General features: G+C 29.7%; 1 protein-coding gene across 2 annotated transcripts; it reads right to left on the bottom strand.

Moving 5' to 3' along the window:
- Window positions 1–87: 87 nt before the first annotated feature.
- LOC105149330 (Clock interacting protein circadian) lies at window positions 88–18,730 on the bottom strand. 2 transcript variants are annotated; one of them, XM_087404798.1, is made up of 3 exons: window positions 18,328–18,730; window positions 6,533–6,846; window positions 88–4,810 (listed from the first exon to the last, which is right to left on the bottom strand). In XM_087404798.1, the coding sequence occupies exons 2-3, from the start codon at window positions 6,828–6,830 to the stop codon at window positions 4,485–4,487; spliced, it is 624 nt and encodes a 207-aa protein (XP_087260924.1). In that variant the 5' UTR covers window positions 6,831–6,846; window positions 18,328–18,730; the 3' UTR covers window positions 88–4,484. The 2 variants fall into 2 exon arrangements, with proteins under 2 accessions (XP_087260924.1, XP_011059971.1); XM_011061669.2 differs by lacking the exon at window positions 18,328–18,730 and having other exon boundaries at window positions 6,533–6,881.
- Between the last annotated feature and the right edge of the window lie 860 nt (window positions 18,731–19,590).

Here is a 19,590-nt window from a genome sequence, read left to right as displayed (position 1 = left end):
GTTTAATATATCTTAATCTATATGTTATTGTTAAATAAAAATTTTAAATAAAATATATAGTGATAAATCAGTGATAATTACAAAATATTACGATTGTAAAATTCTTTATTTTTTTACTACATAAAATGGTATAATGTTACAAGACTACAAATATGGGCAGCATTAACATAAGTGACGAAGAAAGGTGTAAATAAGTTATATATGTATAATACTACTTTGTTTTTGTAATATAATCATCAATTATATAAATTTATAATTTAAAATTGTTTAAAATTATGTTCTTCTATTAGAGATTTGGAGAATACAATAAATATACTAAATATATACTCTCTCTGTTATCTTTAAGTCACGCGAGCTATACAAAATATATTGCAATACGATATAATTATGAATATTGCTCTCTTAAATACTAATTTCTTATTACAATATTTGATTCCGTTTTTTTACGATAGCGATATTAAAAATAATTAAGCACAATGATATGACAAGACATTATTTGTAAATATTTTCTTTTAATAATAGATTTATTCTCACGCACACATGCACACACGCACACACACATGTCCATCGGTATGTAAGATTAGATTCATAAAATACTTTGTAATCATGGCGACAATAAAGTAGTCTTATTGTAAATACATACAGTAAATATTACGACAACCATTAAGTATAATCTACTACGATAAAACTACGATGAATCGATCTATTATCTAATCGTCGCCTATTATATACATATAATATATATGTGTATATATGTATATTCACACAGACAATATATTTGTATTGCTCCAGTGATTGGAAAGTAGCGCGTATATGCACCTTAGGCACAAATTCTCTCTATTTGCGTACAGTTTGATTGAATAATGCTAAAAGGATATTTATCACATGACTTTCAGTATGAAATTTATTAATTATATCCCTGAAATATATATGTATATGTAACTATGATTATATCACATAATTCTAAAGTAGATTAAATGCGGTATTAACATTGCTTTCTCAATTTTTGTTAGTTATATAGATGTCTCAAAATACACGATTCGTAAAATAAATATAAGGATTTGTTACTTGTAAAAGATATTGTAGCGGCTAGACGAGTTAAAGCGCATTCCTGTTGATGCGGAAATCCGATCATTATTTTCGGATGAACGTCATATATCAGAACTCTGCGAAATTCGCACTACGGTGACGAGTCAAATTAGTAATAAAAATTTGACGCTCACCAGTATGTAGCGAGGCAAGAGACTACGTTATTATTTTATTAGCCTGTATATAGGAGAAGTACGTCTCTTTATGAAGATATATATTCTCCTCATCTAGAAGATGCACAAGATGAACCTCTACAGAAAGATATATCTCTCCCATAATATAACACCAAAAATATTTGTTCTTTTGTAAGTATACTATTCTCACATCATTGTCTCTAATATTTAAATTTGTGAAATAATCATCAAATTGAAATTAATCAAATGAAAATTTCCAATAATTTTCCCTACTTTGTATGTCAAACTGGATCAAGTTAGGATATCACATGCAAATTATTGACCAAGCTTCTTAAACATATTCGACAATTTCCTAAATACGCTGCATAATTGGATGATTCTGACTTATATTTCTCATAAAACACAAAAAGTAGTCGAGCTGAAAAATAATGAACTATTTATAAATATCGGAGATTATGCGATTGGACTTTAACTCTATATATATATATATATATATATATATATATATATATATATATCTGATGTTAATTTCTGTAAATATCAATTTTATTAATCTTTTCTTTAAAAAAAAAAAATTAATATTTTTCGACAAATTAATAATTAAATGGCATTATCTGTGATGACTGTCACGTAAGCTGGCATGTAAGTGCGTAATATATTAATTGAACTAAAATTTTTGCGCATTATAATATAGCTGCAAAACTGTTCTGCAGCTGTCTATTCGATGAAATAGCAACGCAAGTTAGATAAAATATTGCGAAAATGCGAAGATGCGGGTGCAAATACAGACTTCACAGCCATATTACAGTAATAGGGAACGTTCGATTGATATTTAATTAAATTGTTAGATCGATATTTTCCATCAAGAAATCCGAGAGAATTTTTTTTCAACTGACTTTAACTCCTATTATAGTGATTATACATTATCAAAGCATATACAACGATTGTACGTATAATGTTATGAGGATCTGTAAACGTTACGAGAATTGTAGATCATTATCGCTTCTGATTTTAAAATACTAGTCATTTAAGAGAGATTTCTAATTTAAACAGCAAGTTTTTAATTTATTTTTTAGAATTTTTGTCTATAAAGTGAAAGGCGTAGCCAGTTAAATTTTCCATTCAACGAATTCTTTAATTTGATACCGTCATATGTTAATTATTTTTCTAATGTTTTATATTGACTTTCCTTAAGAGTTTCAAAAATATTTTGGTAACAAAATGTAATAAATATCAAATGATATAAATACAAAAATGGAGCGGCTCGCAAACGTAATAATAAATAATAATATAACGTTTTTACAACTTTTCTATTTTATTTGGATAAGCGGATTATTAAAAATCAATACGCAAAGTATTTTACGCAAGTATTAGCCAAAGTATTTTCATTATTCAAAAGTTTTTTATATTTAACATCCCAAGTAGAACACAGCGCTTAAAAAGCGCTAAAAAAGCACATATAAGTGCTGTGCTACTTGGGATCAAAGTTCTTTTGAATATTCGACTTATAAATTGAGACGCTTCTGAATTGAGTATCATATTGTAATTTCCGCAACTTTTCTATTATATTCTAATGAACGAAAATTATTAAAAGTCAATACACAAATAAACATCCAACGTATTTTAATTATCCAAAATTTTTCTATGTTTAATTTCTAAATTGACATTTCCGAATTGCGTATCATATTATAATATTATTTGTTTTTTACTTCGTCATCAGATAGCAGATTGATTTTATAACATCTGTTCTACTTTTTAATGATTGAGTGTGATTACTAATAAAATATCATGTAAGGATAGCTTAATTGCCGAGATCCTAATAAACTAGATTAATTATGGCATTCTTTTGACGTATTACATTACTTGAAGCGATTATACTAATAGCTTTTTTTAATGTTTATACCATCTAAACGTTTAGTAAGTATCTGACGTTTAATCAAAGATTACTTGCAGTGGCAAACTTGACACTTAACATACTTCATTTCTTTTAATCACCATCCAGCTAGTTTTTCGAAATTCAAGAGTAACAATTTTATTTGTTTCGATATCTCAGCAAAAGTTTAACTTCTGCGTTAGAAAAAAATCGAATCTTATCATATCCTATACATATTAATGTCCAAGAATAATTCTTTTCATTAGATCAGAATATTTTTAGAATAAGCGATTACTTTGGAATCTCCTTTATATTTTATATAATCGAAAATGTATCTCACATAATTGCAGTGCACAGCGAAATTGCTCTTTTAGTCTACAGTTTTGAATCGAACTTGTTAAACAAATAATTTATTTGTTTAGACAGGTCTTGCGATGCAAATAGTCTCTAAATAGCGTATTGTAAATACCTGAATACGAAGGCAGAGAAAGAGAGAGCGAGAGAGAGAGAGAGAGAGAGAGAGAGAGAGAGAGAGAGAGAGAGAGAGAGAGAGAGAGAGTACCAGAATAGATAAAAACTGGATATATTTATAGTATTGTTTCCTTCATAAAATTGGAAGTAACAGAAAATCACTTTTTCTTTATATCGAGGAATGTCATCGTTCTCAATTCCTCACATTGTATTTCCCGCAAAAATAACAATATAACATTACATCAATATTACTATAATTAAATATTATATTTAACAATGTAAGTACAATATCTAATATTTTTTGCACGTAACATTGTTGAGTAGAAAATTATAACATTCATGTAATGTTATATATTGTTACTTTGTATTTACTCAGTTTGACATCTTCATAATCGAGCCTCAAATAAAAATTCTGTTAAATTTATTTGACTAATGCGATAAATATAATTATTAATTAATTTTATTGCAAATCCCATCACTCATTAACTTTTAAAACTTAATTTTCGAGAGAAGTTCTTAATTTTTAATTTGTAATTCGGAAATGAATAATGCTCATTTCTTCAAACTCAAATTTTTTACAAGAAAATGTTGCAAGTTCATTTTCCGTTAATTCTGGAATACCTATTCATACTCTAAATAACTCATGAAAGTTAATGATACTTGAGTCTTAGACACTCGGGACTTTGCAGAGTAACATTATCAGAAATGCAATTAATTATCAGTTTTTTATATATTATTTTTATATATTATGTAGAACAGAAGAAAAATATATGTATTCTCTCGAAGAGAGGTATATTAAAATATATTTAAAGTTAAATTTCTTTGTCTACATACATAAAATAGGTGTGAATGCCTAAATGACTCACCGCCTATTTACATGCCAGTTGAAAAGTTATCAATATCCCGGTATTAAAAAATCAACATTCATTCCGGCTCGCTTCGGATTTATCAGACGAACTTGATTCGTCATTGGGATAGTCACGATTACCGCAACTAGTGATTTGAAATGAATTTTTTGTTGGATCGGCAGGAAGTAGAGGTGATAACGTCGAGACGATTTCCTCCGTAGATGATGAATCCTCCAAATGTAATGACATTTGCGACCTACGTTGTTGATTTTCTGGATTATTTAATACAGAACGGAGAAACCTTCGTGTTTCCGCCCGCAACGCATTCAAACGCCTCTGAAGGATACGGTTGCGCCGTACGAGTATTATCGTACGCATGACAATGCTCAAGAGATCTGCGAGAAAGATTGAGTATTAAAAACGCGTCGAAAATAACGTGCGAAATAAATCCTTCGAACGAATGCGAGAGATTTATGAGAATTATACGAGGATCTTATTCCGCGTGAGAAAAGAACCTCGTCTATTGTAAGCTTTGTTTTAGAAAGGTGAAATACGAATTTTTTTTATAATTAAAAACTGTGTGATGGATCACAGTCCATTCATTCCTGATGAAATTTAAAAATATCACAAAAATTTGATTAATTTTTTCAAAAATTATAAAAATTTAATATAAAAAATTTGTTTAATGTTTCCCGAGAAAAAAATATATACAGATAAAAAAAAATTGATAAGGGGGACACTCAAAAGCTTTGATACCATCAGTAGGGATAGAAATTACATAACATCGTTACTTCTACTGTTTTATAATAATAATTTGATAACATTACAATTTTTTATGACGGTAACGATAACTAACTAAACGCTAAAGTTGAGAAAATCATTTTTAAAAAGTAATTAAATTACCATTACGCGTTATTTATTGAAAAATGTATTTACAAATAAAAAGGAACGCATTACAAGTAATGAGTTATTTTTTTCAATAAATAACGCGTAATGGGAAGTGACTAGTTATTTTTCAAAAGTAACTTTTCCAAAATCCTGGCGTTAACATTAATCCTAAAAATACAATAGATGTAGTAAGCCTTAAAAAATTAATTAATCATAATCGAGTATTCTTTTCACATTCGATTGTAATTGATTAATTCCTTAAGGCTTAAGGCTTAATACACTTATTGCATTTCAGGACTTACTATAATAAAAAATTCGCAATGTCATCACTTTGACTTATTATATAACAAAGTAAAGATAAAAATCGGTATTTTAAGTAACACGTTATTTCCATTCCCTGGCTATCAGGCAATTAAAGTAAAGTTTGTTATGACGCAGGTCTAAAGTTAAACCTACCAATTATTGCAATATACAATAGTTCATAGAAATGCCTAATTATTTAATATTTTTGTTTATATATCTATTATACTTAGTCATAATCTTATTGAATTCTTTATAATCATTTCTTTTTCTTCTTTCTCTTTGTCTATTTTAAGTCAAGATTACAAATAGAAGCTATCAAAGCGCGAATAAAATTTAAAAATCACATAAACTTTTTAAGTTATTTCTTCATCGTTTGCTTTTGAGCAAAAGCAATATATTCTCTTGTTTTACACTTTAGATATATCCATAAAATATGTTATAGCTCAAAATAAGATATACATAAAACTTTAAAATAGATATATGTGCGAAAAAACAATCTATGGTAATTTTTCGCGTCGCGTCGAGTCGCATGTGGCAAGTATTCTTTTATTATATGAATATAAATATATATAAGTATATTCTTTTATATTCATTTTGTTAAAAAATTGATACGTTAATCATTTTCAAGTGCACCTTTCTCCCTAAAGTATATATTTGCTAACTATATTTGTCTTCCAGTTTTGCTCTTTCAGTTTCGAGCTAATTTACGAAAATACTTGCCATGCGTGACCCGACGCGACGCGAAAAATTACCACAAAGGAAATCACTTGATTCGATGACTCGTATTAACAGTATGTTTAGCAAGAATCGTAGTCAAATTGTGAGGATTCGAGAAAAAGTTTAAATAACCGTCTAAAGTAGTTGAGAGATGAAACATGTATCCATATAACATCTCGCAATTTCGAATTTTTAGCAATTTTTTTTACCTCTTCTTCTTTCCGCAACGAGTCTCTTGTAATCCTCATCAACATTTGTCGCGTATTCTGCATTTCTATCCACGACAGAACAGTCTGATATCGTGTCCGGATAGTCGAGTCTTCGCGATTCACAATTCTCATGAGGCGGTAAGAACGTCTCGACGATCGTCCCGGTTCGCAGCATCTGTTCCAGCGCGAATCTCCGCCGTTTTATGCTGCTTTGAGATCCTCGTCGGTAGCGGATGCGCAAGCTAACAGTGGTTCCCATGGCCATAGGAAACTCAGCTATGCAAACAGTCGGCGCCATCCTCGGTGCGAAAATTCTGAAACATGAATTCCGCATTACCGGTTTACTATGAATAACATGTTTTGTTGGCAAGTATGATGACATTTACCACAACAGTAAATATCGTTTTACGATATTGACTACTGCAGTAGACATCTCATAGTAAAGATTGTAGTAAAGATTGCAATAAAGACATATCGTAAAACAGTATAATAAAAGCAAGAATAACAGCCCGTCCATAACATAGAAACGATTTAAAACTTCGACAAATATTATGACAGTGCTGTTTTAATATTCATTTATACAATCGGAATGATATATTTGCATATAGCAAAAAGATGAGAGACGCTAGCATTTCTTAATTACCATTTCTTACTAAAAGCTATTTAAAAAATTCGCTATTAAAAAAAAGCAAATTTTTGTCAACAAATTTCGTAATAGAATGTTATAAAACATATAATATTTTCACACAAAAAATATAACATTTATTATAATATATTTATTATAAATATCATTTATTATAAAATTTATTATAAAATAAGTATGACCGTAACTAATTTCTCGATGTGCAAATATCTTTTAGAACCTGTTCAATCATTTCATAGAACCGTATGAATGATATGAGTATATTTCTTCTCTTGTCACTTAGATATTTATATTGTAAATATATTCGGAATTTTCTCTTTTTTTCTCTGTTTTCAGCAATCAAATGCGTTTTAGAATAAATTTACATCGAGAAAGAGATAATATCATTACATCGCCCCGGGAAAAAATATTCCATATATAATTATATAAAATTATATATAATTATATAAAAAATTATATTAAAAAATTGACATATTTTATATATAATTACATATAATTATATATAAAATATGTCCATTTATATAACATTTTTTTCCCGGGCCATTATTTCATATATTGCATTGCTTTTTCTTTCATTCTCTTTAAAAAAAATTCATCTTTTTTAGGTAGAAATAATAAAAGTAATTTTTCTAAACTCTTATTACACAAAATATAATAATTATAAAAATGTAACAGTTTAACAAAATTTTTGCTACAACTTAATTTTATAAACAACAACATGGTGTAATCGCACCTTATAAATGCATGTAGTAAAAACATTACATATTTGTAAAATGAGCAAAACATATTATTCGGACAATTATCTTAATTTTATTCATGCATATCCAATGCATATTTAACAATATAAAAGTGTTCAAAATATATCTTCAAGTTATTGACTGAAGACTTGTCAATTTACAGAGAATTATTCATGATTATATATGAATATGTATTGCGTTGGTTATGGACGATCATCGCAGTCTTCTGAGAGTACGATTGTAAAAAATGATAATAAGAGATCTGTCATTATTATTATAACTTCCGCAAAACACGCAAATGATGTCATTAGTGAGTTGACATGTCTCTTAATATCCCTATTGATTTCGGAATAACATCCGGTATTTTGATGATGACCTATGTGTCCTGCACGTGGGATATCCTTCCGCCGCCGCCGCCGCCGCCGCCGCCGCCACCGCCCCCGCGCGTGCAGCAGCCCCCCCCCCCTGTCCCTCCCCCACCCCCTCCTCTAACGCGATCGATGCAGGCGATGACCTGATTACCGCTAACGTCACTACACGTGCCTGCACCGAAATAATGCCAAAGCCTCACAACTCCCATTCGTGGCGCGGCGCGTATATATTTGAGATTGTTTTGACCTCGAATCCTCCACGTGCGAGGCGTGACGTGGGCGCGCGCGCGCGTAACCGAGACCGTATATGACATGTGATAAATAAATACAAGGAGTCCTTGACACATAGATACGTGAAAAGAGCAGGTAAAGAGCATCTGCATTTCACTCTCAATTATTTATGCTGCTGTAGATTTTCCGAGATTTTCGTGTTCATTTTTACAACCTCTCCGCATAATCATGTATTTGTTACACGCGTGCTTATTTATTACGTTTATATATATACATACTTTATTTTTTTATTTGTTACGTTTTTTTTATTTCTTACGTGTTTATAAAATTATATATTAGATGTACAAATAAGTTTCCGCCGTTTGAACAAAAGACGGTGCCACTAGCAAGCTATGGTTAAAATTGTCTGATGTAAAACATTATATCGTAAGGTTGAACATCTGTCAACAACATAATCTTAAAATACTAGCGATTTTGTATCAGCATCATATATTTTTTTTTGTGCGAAAATGCTGAGTTTTGAGCCGAATAAGCGTCATTTGCGGGAACTTTCAATTTACTTCTTTAATTTGAAGAAATCTGCAGCTGAGGCTCATCGATTGCTTGTAGAAGCATATGATGAGGCTGCCTTGAGAGAAGTTGTGAATGATTTCAAAAATTTAAGAACGGTGAATTTGACGTCGAAGACAAAGAACGTAGCGGAAGGCCGAAAGTGTACGAAGACGCGGAATTGGAAGCATTATTGAATGAAGATTCGTGCCAAACGCAAAAAGAACTTGCACTTACATTTTGATTTACATCAATAAAACATTATGTATCGTTCTTTCACAATAAATGCTTAATTTTTGATAAAAAACGGCGGAAATTTATTTGTACACCTAATATAAAAATAATATATTATAAATATTTTTCAAATATATATATATATATAATGTGATAAATATATTAGGTCATTTAAAAAGTATCCGCGGTTTTTTGTTCAATTTTTGAATAAAAAAACCGCGAATACTTTTTAAATGACCCAATATATTATACATATTTAATTATATATATATATATATATATATATAAAATTATATATGTAATATTTGAAACTTATATATAGATACATATATTTTATATATAAATATATTTATATATTTAATTATACATATACATTTTATTATATATAATACATTTTTAATTTAATACATAAAATGAAATATATATTTAATACATATAATTTATTATATATATTTAATTATACATACATATATTATTATATAAAATACATTTTTAATTTAATACATAAAATAAAATATATTTTATATACACACATATATATATATATATATATATATATATATATAATATATTTCGAAGAATAACTAGTTCTCGAAATGTATGGTCTTTGAGCATACACGTCCAAGGAACATACACTTTAAAAATTATTCTTCAAGATACTAGAATGGAAGACGTTAAAAATAGCTCTTTATTCATCATTCTCACTGTCTTAAAATCGAAAAATTAATAGATAGAGAATGAATTTCATAATTATGTATATAAATCTATTTTATATAATATCGTGAAATATAATTTCAACTATTTTTTTGCATATTAAAACATTTCCCAAAACAATTTTCAAAGATTTATTTCTAAAAGTCTGCATTCTATTTCAAATCTGCTATCGTAGATATATCTCTACGAATCTCTCAGAGTCTATAATAGCACTTTGTTATAAAATCGTAGTTTATCGAACCAGATATATCCATCCATCCATATATGATGACGAAAGCGAATTTCCTTGTATCACCCCCTCCCTTCCCCCTCATCATAACAGATAAATAGTCGAGCCAGTCATCTGCCGCATACGTAATCTCTTTTACGATCTTTCAGAAACGCATACCGACGCGTCAGCATAAACGATTCTTTTTTCAAGCTTTGGCACGTGTCGGTGATTAACGAGCACACACGCGCACGCCTGCGCGCGCGCGCACGCCAGCCAGTCAGCCAACATTCAGAGTCTTCTATTTTGCACTTTCCGCCGACGGTGCTGAAAATCACGCTGCATGACGTACGATATAACGTATGCGATAATTCTGGTACATTTACGGAAAAAACTTGTGATTAAAGCGTTAAGGTTACACGGAGAGCGATACACGCGCGGACTCGTCACAACGACACGACGCGACGCGACGAGAGCGGGCACGTGGAAGGCCGTCTTACGTCATTCTGCTCCGTACGCTCGTTCTATTAGAGAGAGATATAGGGACGAATGCCTCCGTGCCCGGCAATACACGGCACACACGCGTATATTGGCCGTACACGCGCCGTCGACCTGTATAGACGGTCGGTGTGCGACACGTGCGCGCACTGACATCATTCCGACGCCGCGACACGTGTTAATGAGGAAATAAGTCTATGCGTGCGACGTACGCTTCGCTGTGTGAAAGCTGTCGCCAATTTTTTACAGCCGAAGGGAACGACCCTAGGGCGTGCAGCCCGCTCCCATCAAGGACGAGGCACCCGATATCTGATAGAACGTGCCTACGAATCTCCCTGAATACGTTATTCTAGACACGGAATATTAGGACGATGCAATGGGAAAAAGGTAGAGAGAGAGAAAAACGTTTTATCGCAAAATCGAAGTGATAATCGATATTAGTTCGGAACGTTTTTACGAACGAAATTTTATCATGTCTGATGTCATGCTTTTTTAATCTGCGAATTCTTTTGAGTGCTTTCTGATTGGATACTCTATCAGATTTCTATTCTTTCTATTCCTTTGTATTTTTCTATATATTAGGTCATTTAAAAAGTATCCGCGGTTTTTTGTTCAATTTTTGAATGAAAAAACCGCAGATACTTTTTAAATGACCCAATATTTTATAAATATTTTGAATTTCCGTGAACTGATAATAATTATAATTTTTTTTTAATTCTAAGATGTTAAATTTCTTTTACTCTTTTGTACTTTTCTATATTATTTTATTATTCATTTTATAAATATTTTATAAATATAGTTGTTAATTTCATCTGACTTGTATGTTTGCAAGATTTTTAAAAACAAATTAATTAAAATTTAATTTTTTAATCTAATTTAAATTTAAAAAAATCCGTCTCTCATCTCACAATGTGCTCTTTCAAGTGCTTTCGAACTTGATTAAATCTTAATGTGCATCATTATGAGCACGTATTAAGTATGTATTAACTTCTCAAAACTTTCTACGTAAACAATTACGGTAGACGTCTCGAAATCACTGGCTATTCTTTCGAATGCCTTGAGACCAAGTTAGAATCAATTTTTTTCTTCAAATGTCGAAATATTCCTAATTCTTATGCAACTAATTGTTAAAAAGAAGACTTTTTATGACGCAAGCAAATATTGATTAAGAATACTCTAACAGAATTTTAATTGGAGTTTAGTACTCACATATTAAGTGCCTGGGTTTGCATGTATAAACTAAGCATGTGTATGTAAGAGCTGCGCAGTTTACAGTCTTATATTATGAAAGGTCTTGCGCCACTTTGAAAAATAAATACTTATCGATAATTATTAATATACTTATATTATTAATAATTTATTTTTAATTATAGAGATGGGAACAGTAAAATAAAATCGAAAATGATAACCATGCCTAATGTCTATTCTAACCCACTTAAATTATTTTTGTTTTTGTTTCCAGTTCTTTTAATATTTTTAAATTTATTTTCGTGTTATCTGTTTTTAACTTCATACTTATTTATCTTCATATTTTTCCTTGATGTGTTACGTTATACTTACAATTTAAGTCTTTATAATGATCTGACTAAAATGGAAAAAACATTGGAAGAAGGAAGAACGAAAAATTTTATGCTATTTCATTTCACGAAACAAGAATTAAAATATAATTCTGTCAAATAAAAAATTGTTTAATTTCATATAAAAATAAAAGGCTAAAAATAATTTTTAATTAACTGTAAACCAAATAAAATCAAAATTTTTTGATGACTCAGCGGATACAAATTTTATTTTTTTTAATTAAATTTCAGGCTTTATACTTTAATAGAACTTTTATTTATGAAGAGGCTTACAAAAATATGTAACATCCAAAATTAAACAAATAATGCTTTAATATTTTCGTCGAGAAAGAAAGAATTCCAAATTGATTAACAAATTTATCATTATGATTAAAAACGAGAATTGTAGAACCATATATATAATTTTCATTTTCTAAATGAATCATTACTTTCCTACGTAATCCTAATATTTTTCAAGGAAAGAGCATTTATGACAATATTGATAAAAGCTAAAGACAATATAGTTCTTTTATGGTAGATTAAACAGCAAACTAAATTGACTGAAAAGAAGTAAATCACTAGAAGTCTTACAATTAAGTTAGATGATTCAAAAAAAAATTTACTTTACGTAAAATTATTATGTTTACAGATTCCATCGATGTATGAAATATCTAAAAATTAATATACAAGGAATAAATTTCGGGATTATATGTGTGTGTGTGTGTGTGTGTGTGTGTGTGTGTGTGTGTGTGTGTGTGTGTGTGTGTGTGTGTGTGTGTGTGCGCGCGCGCGCGCGTGTATGTGTATAGTCTATTCTGGCACACATTAAATCGTAAACTATAATATCGGATTATTTTAAAACTTTTACTCAACACTGTATTTATTTCTGAAATAATTTTATTAAAAAAAATTTTTTCATCCATCCTCACATTCTATTACGAAATCGTAATTTGTTAGACTGATAGAGAGAGAGAGAGAGAGAGAGAGAGAGAGAGAGAGAGAGAGAGAGAGAGAGAGAGAGAGAGAGAGAGAGAGAGAGAGAGAGAGAGAGAGAGAGAGAGAGAATGACAGATTATATAATTACAATTCAGCTTCTTACAATTGCTTCGTAAGCTACAATTTTATGATTTATTCATACATATGCTTAAAATTATATTATGCATATCTATTCATTCATCACACTTGAACTGATTGGTCACGTGTATGATCAAATTGCAACTGTAATAAATATGTTTCCCTTTTATACACATTTTATATTCATATATATATTCTTTAGATGTCATTTATATCTTTTTAAATATCATTTGTATTCTTGTATATATCATTCAAGGAGAATCGCGGAAAATATAAGCCAGCTGCAAACTGTAAGATATAAAATAAGAAATGAACAAATGTTCAAGTCACGAGAATTTTCTTAAATAAACTTTAATTAAGAGTTAAATTTAAAATTATCATAAATTGTAACAAAATAAATATTGTAAATATGTATTTTTTGATAGTGAATAATATTACTGATTGTATGAAAAAAAAAAATTGAATTCATTCAAGTTGAATCAAATTTAAATTCGAGCACGAATGTGTCATAGTTCCTAGATTATTCAAAGATTCAATTACGCAAAGCTTTACGAAATACGTCTCTAATTTTATAATTGTATTGTAAGTCCGTATTAGACTACGCATTGGAGATTAAGGATTGCAAATTGGAGAGTAGAATTCAACAAATTAGAAAGAAACATTTAATTTAATTTTTTAATTAAAATTATCCAAATTCTAATCTTTAATTTGCAATTCAGTCTCCAATGCGTACTTTGAGACGGGTCTAACAATTCCTAATATTTTTTATTGATTTTTAATACACTGAGAAAAACAAACTTAAAAATATTGGTGTGAAAACAAATATATTTATTTCGCTGAAATAAATCTTTATTTATATATGGTGAAATAAAATTGTATTCCTAGCAAATAAGTCATCTATTTTTTTTTACAATTAAGTATTTCACAGAATTGTATATTTCACAATCAAATCTTTTCATAACTAATAAATCGAAAAAAATATGTACGTAACATTTCTTTCGCAATAACTTTGATATTTTTCTCTCGGTGTATTTGAACAGGTAATCGTGTCTTTACATTTATATAATTTTCGCATATGTTTTATAGTTTCAACAAAATTATAATTTTTATGAATTATAAATTAACAACGTATGTTTGATCCGTATATAAAAAACGATTTTGAATTATCTTAATCGTATTTCATAATTAATTATTATAAAATTATTCCGAAATATTGTTTTACTATTCCGAAATATTGTTTTGGATAAGTTTTTTTTTAAATATATAGCGTGTTCAATAACTGACATACAATTGAAAAGAGAATAATTCTACATAAAAAAATAATTTGGACGTAGAATAGAATATAGAATAAAATTTTTTCGTACTTCGTAGCTTTGTAATGAAGCTTTTCCAGAAAACAAACTTTAAAAATCGGATACACTTACTACGTCTCGACTTAATAGATCTCGTTGTGAATTAATATTTTTTTCTTCACCATATGTTTGCTATAAATACTCTCAATGTTCTGAATTGCTTTGTATCAGTTCTACTACCTTAGAACCAACCTCTTCTCATTATGAACACTCAGTGCCTATCAATCAGTACCGATATAGTCAGTATAATTGAACTGATATAGCAATATATAGTCAAGAGTATAATTGAATATAATTCTTGCCTTAAGATGCATATAATATGATAGAAACGTTTTTTGCAGGGAATAGAATCGACGCGTATACTTGTAACGCCATTATTTTTATCGTTACTTTGTTATAATAACGAATTGATAATAACACAACGTTACAAATTAATTATGTAAAGATAATGCCAGAGTTGGAGATGTTATTTTTAAAAAGTAATTTTACAATGCCACCATTATGTTTTATTATCCATTTTTTAAAAAGTAATTCGTTATTTGTGACGTGACGCATAGACATCTTATTTTCATTCGTAATTTTAACTTATTATATGTAACGAGTTACTTTTTTTAAATAAATAATGCGTAATGGTATAAGCGAGTTACTTTTTAAAAGTGATTTTATCAATCTTAACGCTTAATTAGTTACCGTTTATACCATTAAAAAAAATTGCAATATCATTACCAAAACGTTATTATAAAAAGTAACGGTAAAAGTAACGGCGTTACATACTTCCCATCGTTGCGCTTCTGCCGTAGCTAATTATTATTCAGACAACAAAAAGTGTCTAAAATCGGGTCATAGGATATTTTTTGCGACTTAAAAGCGTCTTATGTCACAATTTTAGACTTTGTGTTGTTTGGGTATATATATAATATATAGAAATCGATAAATTAAAGCATCAGAATATGATAGAAAAGCTTCACAGAAATTTACTTCGAAGAGCAGAATTATATATTCGATAGGCTAGTCAATATTTTCAACAATTTGAAATAGATAATCAAATTCATGCATGAAACATTCTGTTATATACTCTTAATTATTCAATAAACACAATTATGGACAGAGATAGTAATTTACAGTGAGATTTATTAAATCGAGGTTAAATAAGAGGTGTGTCCGGTGAATTTTTAAAGTCGATTTTTTTCGAAAATAAAACCTCATGTAAAAAAATTTTATTGTACGTTTTTAACTTTTTTTCTTATGTCAAATCATCCTTTTTTTGATTGTATTATCAAACTTTTTACAAAAAAATTGATAATCAGATTGCTTATTTTTTAATCGATTAGAATCATGCGAATTGACCAACATTTTCTAGTTAGTTTAATAGATATATATTAATCGAATGATTATTTAGTACAAGAATTATTCGAATTATTTATTTCCGATAAAAAAAAATTCCAATTCGATTTAATTCAGATTTTAGAAATATCTATATGTTTTTCCATTTACAAAATCTTTAGGTTAATGGAAAAATACAACCGGAAGGAATAACAGTATATTATAATCGATTATACGTCTCTTCTTTTCTTTTCTTTTTCTCACATTCCGCGAATTTACTGTAGATACTAAATTCCCGTTTTTTTTCTGCACACGGAGAAGCCCGTGGAGTACACACGTGGCGGCTGCAAAGTTCAACGACTCGAGCTTATGTCTGCACGTATTCTCTTAGTCAACACACATCAGAGATTGGACACGCGCAATTCTCTCTGCTCTCATATAACTCATTCTCTAGGACCCATTCCCCTCCTTTTTCTCAGCTCGCAGTCAAGATTATATTTCACAGACATGCGCGAATTTATGGACCCCGCACACGAACAACGATATTGCATTTGTGACGTAAGAGAGAAGATAAACGAAATTATCGATGTATACAAGGATATCAATATGTTCTTGCAGACAAACACGGAAAACTCAATGTCAAAATATCTCATAAATATTTTGGCAATGAGTTTTTATTTTCGTCCATCTTCATTTTCGTATTGCGATTTTGGCTATTAGAAATTCGTATATAATATTTTTTTATGCAGAAATAAATATTTACACTTCCCATCTTTGTCAAAATTGTTAATATTTTGAATAAGATTATCTATACATTGTATTTTTAAAAGATTTGCACTGAAATACTTCAGAAATTATATCCAATAAAGTCAATAAAGCACATTTTTATGTTTCTAATTTAAGGATTAAGTAATATTCTGATGCAAGATATCACGCTGTGGAAGAAAAATAGATAGTTTACAAACATAAAATATTGGAATCTCATGAAATTGCAATCCCGTGTTTGTAAAATAATTTATGAATCTAGAATTGCAATATAATTTTAAACTTAACGAATAATACTAAATATATGGAACTATACATACACAATACAAAGACCGTATTCTCGAAAAATATCTCGTATAAAAATACTATAGTATATACTGTAGAAAATAAAATGTTAATTTTAACTTAAAGACGTATAGACCTCCTGAGACATCCAAAAATATTAACATTAATATTTTGTGTTAATTTACGTCTTTAAATTAAAACTAGCATTTTATTTGTTACAATATACGTTACATATATTTTAGATTTCCTAAGTATTTTCGTACGATTTCTTCGAGTATAGGATCTCAAAAGGATCACAAAATATACTATTGCCGACGTATAAAAAAAATATAATTTATTTTGCATATTTACTGATATCGTGTAACCTCGAAATTTTTCACAGCTCATTGAATTGGACAACCATTCTCTCCGTAGATAAAAAAAATTACGGTTCCCCGTCGAAAAACACGAAAAAGCAGTTGACATTATATTTCAAAGCCTGTCGCAAATTTCGATTATTCACACTGGTTAGATTTAATATTTTCCGCGCGGAAAATATCGAAGTTCTCTCCTGTTGCATTTGCGTCATTGACGAGAGAAAAACACGGGATAGTGGAACATGAGCGAGCCCTCGACGTATCGCGGAACTCGACCTGCGCTGTGATCCCCTTGTCGTGTTCGATCTTTTCGAATACAAAACCGGCTTACGGAGGCGCGTGCAATTTCCGGTTGCGAGATAAAGAGAAAAAAAACGCACGTGTCAAGCGACATGCTTATTCGGCCGTGAAAACGACACGTGGATGAAGATTGAGAATTCACGAACCGTGCATTCTTCTTGAGAGGCTAAATATATATTATAATATACGTAAATATGTAATACACGTAAATATGTAATAACAAAAAATATATAAATATAAAAACATACTTGTCTTTTGATTTATTAGAGTATTTGTTCTAACAATAAGTGATTTTTTGTTTTACGCGATTGAGAATCGCATAATGTAAATGGAGTCTGCCAATACAAAAAAAGGATCGTAAAAGAAAAGCTGACGTATTATCATAAAAATATTTATTTTACATATTTACGTAAAAAAAGTAATAACAGTTTAGAAAAAAAATACCGAGTACGTATAGGAATTATATTTAATATGTAAAAAGACCGCACAAAAAATATCTACAATGTACCATATAATTAAGGGGTTTTATATATATATATATATATATATATATATATATATATATGTATATATATATATACACATATATGCACACTTACGCAGTAAGCAGTAGAAGAACTGTCACTCAACGTCGTCGTTCCTCTCTCATTGATCTACACGCGCCGATGGTCGCAAATCGACTAAACCACGCCGGAGCAGTCGCCATATTACTTCGGCCCGTAGTGGGCCGTGGTGTCGAGGGCACACCGTGTTGGTCACGCACGCGCGCGCTATATCTGTGAAGTATATACGAAGCGAAGGCTCGAATTGACTTGGATGTGTTATATCACAATGACAAAGGGACGACACGTGCGTCCTCAGTGTCCCCCACCATAACGTCGCCGTCGCCGCCGCCGCCGCCGCCGCCGCCGTCGCCGCCGCCACCGCCGCCGTCGTCGTGTCGGTCGTTGAGACATTTCGCGGTAATGTTATCGCAGATGGGATAATTCTAGGGGTCTATGATTAAGGAGGTTCATAAATAGACATATACAGCATAAATGTATATTAATGTTCATACTTTAAATTTAAATAAATTATATGTACATATAAAAGTTATAATATTATTCTAATTTTATTGAATACATTTTTATAGCTTACTTTACTTTCTTTGTAGATATTTTTATTGTTATAAACTAAAATTTAAAAAATAGTAACCTAAGGCAAAATCTAAGGCACAGTTGCATCAATGTCACTTTGACTTTAAGCGAGATTTAAAATTCTATCTGTCTCGTTTTAAAAAAAAGAGACAGAGACAGAAAGAGTTTTAAGTCTTGCTTAAAATCAAAAAGTAATATTGGTGCAACCAGACCTAAATGTTTATATAAGTATGCAAAGTTCATTACGATTTAGCGACTACAATTTCAAGCGATTACAATTTAAAAACAAATAAGTATTTTATTTATCTAATGAACAACTAATTTCTGCATTACAATGTGAAACTTTATAAATTATTTTAAATATTCATTACTTTAAATACGCCACTACGGTCTGAATGTTAAAATGTTAAATTATTATATATATTAATTTAAATGAATTAATTTCAGAAGTTATTGCGTGCCGATATGGTTGTCGGACTTTCAACGCAATCAATCTGAAATATTAATAATCCCCCCAAATTTCACAAATTTAATCTTAAAAAATTGTAATAAACTTATTGCGAAAAATATTGCCTCGGCCGAAAGTCGAACTTGGATCATTATAATTATAATTATAATGTCTGAAATTAATTCATTTAAATGAATATATATAATAGTTCAACATCTTAGCATTCAGACCGTAGTGACGCTTCGTATTTAAAATAATGTATCTAATGGTCTTATTTC

Source organism: Acromyrmex echinatior, chromosome 3, assembly GCF_024713525.1.
Source record: "Acromyrmex echinatior isolate Ae372 chromosome 3, ASM2471352v2, whole genome shotgun sequence".
Taxonomy (NCBI): Eukaryota; Metazoa; Arthropoda; class Insecta; order Hymenoptera; family Formicidae; genus Acromyrmex; species Acromyrmex echinatior.
This window is presented reverse-complemented; position numbering and strand designations above follow the sequence as displayed.

Coding starts and splice junctions, on each gene's coding strand:
- LOC105149330 (XM_011061669.2), bottom strand. CDS start 6,866: ATGCGGAATTCATGTTTCAGAATTTTCGCACCGAGGATGGCGCCGACT. Junction 4,811..6,532: donor CGTTGCGGAAAGAAGAAGAG/GTAAAAAAAATT, acceptor TCTTTCTCGCAG/ATCTCTTGAGCATTGTCATG.